Source organism: Nanorana parkeri, unplaced genomic scaffold, assembly GCF_000935625.1.
Source record: "Nanorana parkeri isolate BGI_ZX_2015 unplaced genomic scaffold, ASM93562v1 scaffold351, whole genome shotgun sequence".
NCBI lineage: Eukaryota > Metazoa > Chordata > Amphibia > Anura > Dicroglossidae > Nanorana > Nanorana parkeri.
Window position 1 is genome coordinate 1,337,843 of NW_017306619.1, and position 11,103 is coordinate 1,348,945.

The window sequence follows — 11,103 nt, forward strand, 5'->3', positions numbered from 1 at the left end:
TTTGCACAAGATAGAACAACAGACCTTTTGCAGTATCGTACAGAAAGCAACCCATCTGTGGCCATCACTACAACCGGGGGGGCAACTGAGCCACTCAGACTAGCAGTAATTCCATCATCCTCACTGTCTGCAGCTGAAATGGCAACAATTTCCTATCTACACTGACTAGTTTTTCAGAGTAACAAAACCAAAACATTGTTGACAATTACAGAGAAGATGGAGAAAATGGCCGATAACGCATCAGAATTTATTTTTCTATTTATTTCCATCCAAAACTGTAAACCTTTACAGACAATCCAACATGATGAAGGACAGAATCCCTTAAACTGGGGAGGGTGCAGGGGGAGGAGGGGGGAGATTAAAAAAAAATAAAAAGTGAATTGTGTTACTGAGCTTATGTTTCTTACCTTCTCATATTGCAAAAGACCACAATCTCTATAAACAAAAGAATATGTTGACAGTTTTAGGCAGGAAGATAGAGGAGTTTTCATGAAAAAGTTGCCTAGCCTCCATGCTGAAAATTGACACTGATAAACCAGAACAGTTAGAGGTCCCTTCTCTAAAACTAGGCGGCTAGGACACAACAACAACAAAAAAATACAACAAAAAACAAAGAAAATAACTTATAGGCCGAGTACATGCACTTGGCTCTCATGCAACATTAGAGTCATGCAAGAAACTCGTCTAACGCTGGTTGGGTTTACACACTTACTAGACTTTTCTGAACGCATAAAAGGGAACAAGATACGAGAACACAAACGGAGGGCTTACCTTTAAAAAAACCGCCATAGATCGACTCTCCGCCTTTCCCGTTACCTAATACGAAACAGCAGAATTCAAGCTGAATATGATATTCATCCCACATTGCAGAATGTCAGGATATTTCATTTCAATTGGAAGGCTTTTTAATTCCTTAACCCCTTCTCATCCTAACCAGTGTGGTTTACACTGACTCGTTGGGATCCACGCGCTACTTCATACAAGACATGGTTTACATTAGGGATGCGCCAATACTAGTATCAGTATCGTTGCCGATACCGAGTATTTGGGCGAGTACTCAGCCTTCGCTCCCTATGTCCATCAATTAGCTTTGGCCGCGCATCACCCTGTTGCCGGTTCACCGTTTTTCCTTCCTTGAACCACTTTTTGTAGGTCCTGACCACTGCAGACCGGGAACATCCCACAATGCCTAATATATCCTATCCACTTCCAGGTGCCATTGTAACAAGATAATCAATGTCATTCATAATGTTATGGCTGATCGGTGTACACTGAACATTTAACATACCTACCAAGCACCGAAGTCACTATTGTGAGGGGGAGCTGCTGAGTCACTGCTGGGAAAGGGGAATAAGGGAGCTGAGCTAAGTCACTGCTGGGAGCAGGGGGAGCCGAGCTGCTGAGTCAGTGCTGGGAGCCGGGGGAGCTGAGCTGCTGAGTCAGTGCTGGGAGCCGGGGGAGCCGAGCTGCTGAGTCACTGCTGGGACCTGGGGGAGCCGAGCTGCTGAGTCACTGCTGGGACCTGGGGGAGCCGAGCTGCTGAGTCACTGCTGGGACCTGGGGGAGCCGAGCTGCTGAGTCACTGCTGGGACCTGGGGGAGCCGAGCTGCTGAGTCACTGCTGGGACCTGGGGGAGCCGAGCTGCTGAGTCACTGCTGGGACCTGGGGGAGCCGAGCTGCTGAGTCACTGCTGGGACCTGGGGGAGCCGAGCTGCTGAGTCACTGCTGGGACCTGGGGGAGCCGAGCTGCTGAGTCACTGCTGGGACCTGGGGGAGCCGAGCTGCTGAGTCACTGCTGGGACCTGGGGGAGCCGAGCTGCTGAGTCACTGCTGGGACCTGGGGGAGCCGAGCTGCTGAGTCACTGCTGGGACCTGGGGGAGCCGAGCTGCTGAGTCACTGCTGGGACCTGGGGGAGCCGAGCTGCTGAGTCACTGCTGGGACCTGGGGGAGCCGAGCTGCTGAGTCACTGCTGGGACCTGGGGGAGCCGAGCTGCTGAGTCACTGCTGGGACCTGGGGGAGCCGAGCTGCTGAGTCACTGCTGGGACCTGGGGGAGCCGAGCTGCTGAGTCACTGCTGGGACCTGGGGGAGCCGAGCTGCTGAGTCACTGCTGGGACCTGGGGGAGCCGAGCTGCTGAGTCACTGCTGGGACCTGGGGGAGCCGAGCTGCTGAGTCACTGCTGGGACCTGGGGGAGCCGAGCTGCTGAGTCACTGCTGGGACCTGGGGGAGCCGAGCTGCTGAGTCACTGCTGGGACCTGGGGGAGCCGAGCTGCTGAGTCACTGCTGGGACCTGGGGGAGCCGAGCTGCTGAGTCACTGCTGGGACCTGGGGGAGCCGAGCTGCTGAGTCACTGCTGGGACCTGGGGGAGCCGAGCTGCTGAGTCACTGCTGGGACCTGGGGGAGCCGAGCTGCTGAGTCACTGCTGGGACCTGGGGGAGCCGAGCTGCTGAGTCACTGCTGGGACCTGGGGGAGCCGAGCTGCTGAGTCACTGCTGGGACCTGGGGGAGCCGAGCTGCTGAGTCACTGCTGGGACCTGGGGGAGCCGAGCTGCTGAGTCACTGCTGGGACCTGGGGGAGCCGAGCTGCTGAGTCACTGCTGGGACCTGGGGGAGCCGAGCTGCTGAGTCACTGCTGGGACCTGGGGGAGCCGAGCTGCTGAGTCACTGCTGGGACCTGGGGGAGCCGAGCTGCTGAGTCACTGCTGGGACCTGGGGGAGCCGAGCTGCTGAGTCACTGCTGGGACCTGGGGGAGCCGAGCTGCTGAGTCACTGCTGGGACCTGGGGGAGCCGAGCTGCTGAGTCACTGCTGGGAGCCGGGGGAGCTGAGCTGCTGAGTCACTGCTGGGAGGGATGAGCTGCTAAGAGATTTACTTCAGTGTTTCTGCTGTCAATTTTGAAGATGAATTGCTGCACTGTACCTGAAGCTATGAGGGTTAGAGGGGACGCCCATTTTAAAGCGCATATATTTATAATGCTGAAAACACTAATGAAATGGGCTCTTCAACAAAGGCTTTACGTCTCTTACGCTTCTCCTTACCTTCGCTGAAGTCGCCACCCTGTATCATAAAGTGTTTCACCACTCGATGGAAAGTGGAGCCCTTATACCATAACTTTTTCCCTGTCACTTTTCCGATTCCCTTTTCACCTGCGGGCACAAGAAGAGGCAGAGCGGCCATTAGTGGCAGCAGGCATATTCATCCAGCAGACATAACAAGGTATGCTCGTTCTACGGTTATTTGATAGGTTTATATACATACGCATGTTGGTTTCTAACTCTATCATCTGAAAAAAGAAAGAGAAGAACACTTTCCACAGATTGTTGGGGCGCCTCTATAGAGAGCTGCCCGCCTTCACCTACCTGTACACAGGCTCAGGAAGTTCATGCAAGTTTTAGGACAGACATCAGAGAAGAGCTGAAACACAATACGGCCAACTGTGGAGGAAAATAAAGAATTCAACAGTATTAACTCAACAGACTGATACGTCGTCCTCAGACAATATACACAGCTAGCGATCTGTTCAAGTGAATCTGAAAATCCAAATCTAAATAGTATATCAAAACACGTAATGGACGACATTTGGTTTGTTGAATTATGCCGTACCATAGAGAAATGACACTTTTTTAGGAGGCTGTTTTCACTCTTTATTATTTTATCATTTTCGCTATCTCAGTGCTGCTCATATCCTCCAGCCTCCTTCATGTCTATGTGCACTCGCTCCAGCATTGGCTGCACATCATTGTCTGTATCAGCTTTGACTTTGTTGTTTTAAATTAAAAATGTCCCGTTCCTCGTTTTCTAGTGGGTCCCAGCAACGCTCTCCCTCCACACGTGTGCCGCCATTAGCTAAGCAGCGGCTGTGGAGGAACCCGTGCATGCTGGCTCCCGACTGTGCATACAAGTGGCTGTGTGCGTCCATAGACGCCCCTCCTCTCGGCCCAACAGGTGGATTGACGGCAGAAGCCCCCCCCCCCCGCAACCAGGAAGTTCGGACGGAGGATTGCTTCGGGGACCAGACAGGCAAGTGGGGGGACAGTAAGTTACTGGCCGTTTTTACCTTCAGAGAATGCATGACGGTAAAAAACGCTGAGCCTTTAGTAATACTTTAAAACCTGGAAGGATGGTGGTGAACCATCATCTTTGAGGAAAAAATGTGGTCGGAAAAAAAATCTTGAATGATGGTGATCGGACATCGTTTAAACGTTTGGTGAAATCAAGTTGTAAAAAAATCAACAGTAGAACTCACGACTCTGTTTAATAGTAAAAGTAAAAGTATTTCCCCACGCACAATGCAAAAAGAACTCGAGGGATTGGGACTAAAAAGCTGTGTAGCCTTAAAGGAGAACTATGGGGTCAGGTCTTTTCCCCATAGTTCTCCTTAGGGTAACGGGTGGACACAAACTAGAGTCCTCCCGTCACCCTAGGCTCAGTAGCTCTGACTCGCTCTGCGGCCAGAGATCAAACGGAGCTCAGTACACGAGCTCCGTTTGATCTCCTCCTCCTCTTCGGAATGCACGCAGTGATGTGTATTACATCACTGCCTGCATTCAGTGTCACTCTCCGGTACAGAAACCGGAGAGAAGCTGATGAAGCAGGTCTCTGCTTCATCAGCTTCTCTGGGGGTCCCTAGGTGACATTAGGGGTCTTAAAGACCCCTGATGTCTCCATAAAGAGGACCTGTCACTGAAAATTGGCTATCACAAAGGGGGCTTGTTAGTCCCCTATGTGATAGCAATAAAGTTAGGTGAAAAAAAATGTTTAAAAGAATTAGTTACATAAAACATGCGTCGAGCGAGCCTAAGTGCGTAAACGACGACTGCATCCATTACGCCGCACATGTTACATATCGCCGCGAACGTCGCAGTGAGAGCAATAAGTCTAGGGCCATCAATCACTGATAACACTAAACTGATGAGCGGTAAAAGCTTTTAAAGCGTCGCCTATGGCCGATTTTGGGTATGGTAGTTTGTGCGAGTTCGTGGACGCGCCCAATTTCAAAGCTTAACATGTTTGGTGTCTATTTACCCGATGTGACCCCGCCTTTTATATTTTAACAAAAATGTGGGTAATAATAACTGTTTTATAACATAACGTAGGGAAAACATTTTTTTTTTCTCCAAGTTTTCGGTACTTTTTTCATTATATAGTAAAAAATAAAAACCCCCAGTGGTGTTTAAATACCACCAAGAGAAAGCTCTATCTGTCCCCAAAAAATGGTATAAAATTAATTTCAGTACAGCGTTGCATGACAGAATAAATGTCAGTCAAAGTACCGCAGCGCTGAATACTGAAAAATGGGCGGGACAGGAAGGGGGTATAAACACAGCGGTCAGCAAGTGGTTAAAGTCTTTACATCAAGGTTTTTGCTGCTTTCTAACAGGTTCCTGCAAATGATACACTCGTGGACAGGAAGCTATGACCTTCTCAACGTATCCTGTATGGAAATCAGATCCCATAACAAGAGCTCTCTTGTTCTAATCGGTGCTGCTGTCTGGCATCCCGGCCCCTCTCCTGTATGTTAATGAGAGACACATTACCACGGCAGCTGGAGGAGGAGAAGAGGACGCCACGTGTCAGGGTGGCTCTACGTTGCTATTTTCAGCATTTCTGATGGTGGATCAGCTTTGCCCCACCCAGGCCAGGCCACGCGTATCACAGAGAGAAGCTCTGCACATGACAGAGGCTCTGTACAGAAGAGGGCGCTAGCAGAGCCATAGAATGTCTGCACAGCTCCTACAGGAGAGCTCATGGATCTCATATACGGGAGCTTCAGTCTGCTCGTTACTGCAAGGCTGTAAGACCCATTATTCTGTATAACCCCAACATGCATCCACCCTCTGGAGAATGCAGGATGTAACGCACAGGTTGTCATGCCGTACTAAATAATAAATTATATTAAACCAAAACGACCGGTCCTCAAGATCTAGGACATGCGCATTTAGAACATTTAAAAGTGTCTGAATAGTGAAAAAAAACAATTGTACTTATGCAAATTTTCCCATGCTTTATCTCTGTAAAAAATGCTGCAGGAGCAAAAAGATACCGGCTGGTCCTTCCAAAAATCCACTGAGCTCCTTACTTCCTGTTGGAGCTGACAACTCTGCTGAACCGAAATCCCAACTGATGTTGTCAGCCCTGCCCAGCTCTATGTAACAATGACCGCTGCTCTGATTGGCGGTCAGGGCAGAGAACGTTTGCAGTGGATATTCCTGCAGGAACTTTGCACACCTCTGCGAGTATAAGCCGGTGTCCAATAGAAATGAAATTATGAATCAATGATGTCACACTGACGACCCATGTTAAATTTGAAGTAAAAATTTACTCCTTTCCTGCTATGAATAAAAACTTGCTGCCCCTTAACTCTTCCCAGTGGCTTAAGCCTAGGCAAAGATCACATGGTCATTGGCTGCTAGAGACTGTGAGCACACTATCAAAACTGGAGCAGACAAAATCTGGAGCAGTAGCCTATGGCAACCAATCAGCTTCTCTCTTCAGTTTGTTCAGTTAAGATTTGAAAATGAAAGAGAGAAGCTGATTGGTTGCCGTGCACAGCTGCTGCTCCAGATTTGGTCTGCTCCAGTTTTGATAAATTCCCCTGGCTGTATTTGGGGGCTAGCCAAACTTCAGACTCTCGGCAGTGTTTAATGGCAGGGCTAGCCAAACTTTGACCCTTTAGCTGTGGTGAAACTAAATCCATCATGCATCTGCTTCTGGTCATGTCTGTTGTGGAACTATAGCTCAGGCTTTAGGACAGGGGCGGGCAACCTCAGCATTCCAGCGGTTGTAGAACTACAAGCCCCATGAGACTTTGCAAGACTCTTACAGTCACAGACAAGACTGGGAGAAACAGAAACTTGGCCACCCCCCCTACGGTATATCATTAAAGACTGTTGAAAGTTTGGGAACCTTGCAGTAAGATACACTATTTGCCCAAAAGTTTATAGACACCTGTATAAGCTTGTTGGACATCCCATGCCTAACCCATTGGTGTTCATATGGAGATGGTCTCCTCTTTGCAGCTATAACAATGTACGCTCTCCTGGGAAGGCTTTACATCAGATTTTGGAGTGCGTCTGTGGGACTTTGTGCCCAATAACCCAAAAAAGTAGGGCTGTTAATGATTAAAATTTTCGTGTTTGAGTAATCAAAATTTTTTTAAATCGGTTAATTATAACGCACATGCAGATCCAACTACATTGGCCTATACACATACAGCACAGAATGGGACTCCCGGAAGCCGGCGGAGAGGAGTGTTTTCATTAGCGATCAAAATAATTTTAATCGAACAAAAAGTTTAACGATTAAATCGAGAAATTAATCTTTAATTTCCACAGCCCTACAAGCATTTGAAGTCAGGTACTGATGTTGGATGAGAAGACCTGGCACATGTCGGTGTTCCAGTTCATCCCAAAAGTGTTCAGTAGGGTTGAGGTCAGGGCTTGCAGGCCGCTTGAGTTCCTCCTCACCAGGCTGGTCAAACCATGTCTTTATGGAGCTGGCTTTGTTGCCCACAATCGGCATTCCAATTCATCCCAAAAGGGTTCGGTAGGGTTGAGGTCAGGGGTCTGTGCAGGACACTCGAGTTCCTCCGAACCAAACTCATGAAAACATGTCTTTATAAAGGCACGGTCATGCTGAGACAGAAAAGGATCTTCACTAAACTGTGGCCACAGGGACAGAAGTGCGCAACAGTCTGTATACTGTAACATTAACCGTACCCTTCACTGGAAACATCTGAACTCAAGTATTTGAAGGGGGGAGTGGAATAGTCCACATACTTTTGGACATTTAGTGTAAGAGGATCAGCAAGACACCCCTTAACAGGAAGCAAAGTACATATGCACACACTGCATATAATATACACAGAAACTAGGTTTTTAAAGCATTAACACACCGATAACATGAATTATATTAAACTGATTCTACACATGAAAAAAAATATAAATTATCCTTCAAGTGGAGATGGTTTTCCAAGACACAGATCTACTACTAGTGGACCCCAAAGCTCCCCTAGGATCCTCAAGTCTACACTCATCTGCAAATGATTGTCTGCTTAGGAACCTCCTGACCGCTATATTGATTGGAGGTTTGTTTAGCTGTCGGAACAGGCCTGCACATTGGTGGATCAGGAGTACAAGTGATCACATTTGTGGACAGCTTGTCTGCAGACCTGCGCTGTCACCATACAGATAAAGTTCCTCTGAAGGCATCAATCAGAAACTTACTGATAAGTGCATCATAAAAAGCTCACCAAGACACAGTAATATTGCTAAGTCAGTGCAACACAGTTACAGGCCCATAACCCGGAACCCAGCTCTTTATAGGGCTGCAGCTAACGATTATTTTCATAATCGATTAGTTGCCCGATTATTGTTGATTAGTTGCATTAAAAAAATCCCTCCCTCTCCCTCCTGATAATGAGAATAGTTGACAACTATTCTCATAACCGGTTTTTATGGATTAATTGGTTGCAGCCTCAGCTCTTTACTATGAGAAAATCACCACTGAATAATGTGTCAGTATACTAAGTTGTTACATCGATCCTCCTCAAACTAACGAGACAAGACTCATTAATTATGAAAAACCTAAGAACATTCTAAAGGAGGAAATGTCATGTATTGTTTGACCCTCCAGCAGACATACCAGAAAAGCAGCTCTCACATAGACGTAGATTCACTATATGGCAAAAAGAATTGGGACCCCCCTGTAAATGATGGAGTCCAGATGTTTCTGGTAAAGGGTACTGTTAATACTACGGCATACAAAGACATTTTAGACAATTATGTTCTTCCAACCTTGCGGTAACAGTTCGGAGAAGTTCCTTTTCTGTTCCACCATGACGGCCCCCTGTGTACAAAGTCAGCTCCATAAAGACATGGTGTGACCAGTTTGGTGTGGAGGTGCTGTGCACAGAGTCCTGACCTCAACCCTACTGATCACCTTTGGGATGAATTGGAACACTGAAATCCAGGTCTTCCCATCCAACATCAGTACCTGACCTAACAAATGGGCACAAATGGCCACAGACACCCTCCAAAATCTTGTGGAAAGCCTTCCTAGAAGAATGAAGGCTGTAGTAGCCTCAAAAGAGGGGGCAACAAAGGCAGCTCCATAAAGACATGATTTGACCAGCTTGGTGTGGAGAAATTGGAGTGGCCGGCAAGCCTTGACCTCAGCTGTACTGAATGCCTTTGGGATGAATTGGAGCAACAATCTGAGCCAGGTCTTCTCATCCAACATCAGTACCTGACCTAACAAATGGGCACAAATGGCCACAGACACCCTCCAAAATCTTGTGGAAAGCCTTCCTAGAAGAATGAAGGCTGTAGTAGCCTCAAAAGAGGGGGCAACAAAGGCAGCTCCATAAAGACATGATTTGACCAGCTTGGTGTGGAGAAATTGGAGTGGCCGGCAAGCCTTGACCTCAGCTGTACTGAATGCCTTTGGGATGAATTGGAGCAACAATCTGAGCCAGGTCTTCTCATCCAACATCAGTACCTGACCTAACAAATGGGCACAAATGGCCACAGACACCCTCCAAAATCTTGTGGAAAGCCTTCCTAGAAGAATGAAGGCTGTAGTAGCCTCAAAAGAGGGGGCAACAAAGGCAGCTCCATAAAGACATGATTTGACCAGCTTGGTGTGGAGAAATTGGAGTGGCCGGCAAGCCTTGACCTCAGCTGTACTGAATGCCTTTGGGATGAATTGGAGCAACAATCTGAGCCAGGTCTTCTCATCCAACATCAGTACCTGACCTAACAAATGGGCACAAATGGCCACAGACACCCTCCAAAATCTTGTGGAAAGCCTTCCTAGAAGAATGAAGGCTGTAGTAGCCTCAAAAGAGGGGGCAACAAAGGCAGCTCCATAAAGACATGATTTGACCAGCTTGGTGTGGAGAAATTGGAGTGGCCGGCAAGCCTTGACCTCAGCTGTACTGAATGCCTTTGGGATGAATTGGAGCAACAATCTGAGCCAGGTCTTCTCATCCAACATCAGTACCTGACCTCACCAATGGACACAAATTCACACAGGCACCCTCCAAAATCTTCTGTAAAGCCTTCCCAGAAGAATGAAGGTTGTTGTAGCCCCAAAAGGGGAGCAAAAAAACCAACTCTATAAAGACATGGTCTGACCAGTTGGGTGTGGAGAAATTCGAGTGGCCTCCACAAAGCCTTGACCTCAACGGTACTGAACACCTTTGGGAGGAAGGAACTCGAGTGGCCTGCAAGCCCTGACCTCAACCCTACTGAACACCTTTGGGATGAACTGGAACACCAATGCGCGCGAGGTCTCCTCATTCAACATCAGTACCTGACAAACTAAATTTTGGCAGACGAGTCACAAATTCTCACAGACACCCTCCAAAAGCTTGTGAAAAGTATTCCTAGATGAGTGGAGGCTGTTATAGCCACAAAGAGGGAACAACTCCATATTAATGCCCATGGTTTTGGCATGGGATGTCCAACAAGCTCATATAGGTGTGATGGTCAGGCATATACATTTATTAGAGAGGGATATACATTTATGGGTTGTGTGCCAAGACTGGTAAGTTCTGTTACAGCTGGAGGTACAGAGAAAAATCTTGTGGGGACTTCTCTAACAGTTGTATATAATTTCTCTTTAACAATAGGAACCTCCGGTTCTGGTAAAAGCCAATCAAATCTCACTGTAGATCAGGAGACAGGTCACCAATGCTCCTTAAAAGTTACAGCTGGTGTTCCGGTGACGTGGTCACACATGCTAACGTGCGTTAAAATGTGTGACCGTCACCGGTCACACATTCTAACGCAGTCACAATCTTTGACAGAACACTGGCACCTAACTTTGTAAGCTTTCCCTTCCCAATGGATCCAGCTCCTAAAAAAAAACAAACTCCTGCTGGCTCCTGGATTGGATGACTGGCTCCTAAATTCTGTATTAATGTGTCCACCCCTGATGTAGATAAAAGATTTTCATATCCGGACCTACTCCTATCGACAGCTCAGTTTTGACTAGGGAAAAAATGCTCGATTTCTGCTTTGTTACCCCAAAATAAAAAAAGATAAAAGGAAAGTAGGAAAACTGTACAACTAGAACATTCAGCAGTTGTTTCTGTCT

At 47.5% G+C, this 11,103-nt stretch overlaps 1 protein-coding gene across 1 annotated transcript in view; it reads right to left on the reverse strand.

Annotated features, from left to right (window-relative positions):
• NKTR (natural killer cell triggering receptor) overlaps positions 1–11,103 on the reverse strand; it is a 47,434-nt gene that overhangs the window by 33,185 nt on the left and 3,146 nt on the right. Inside the window, exons 3-5 of the mRNA XM_018558649.1 lie at positions 3,363–3,437; positions 3,042–3,149; positions 772–816 (exon numbers count right to left, since the gene is read on the reverse strand). Coding sequence (XP_018414151.1) covers positions 772–816; positions 3,042–3,149; positions 3,363–3,437 — 228 coding nt within the window. The remainder of the gene's footprint in view (positions 1–771; positions 817–3,041; positions 3,150–3,362; positions 3,438–11,103) is intronic.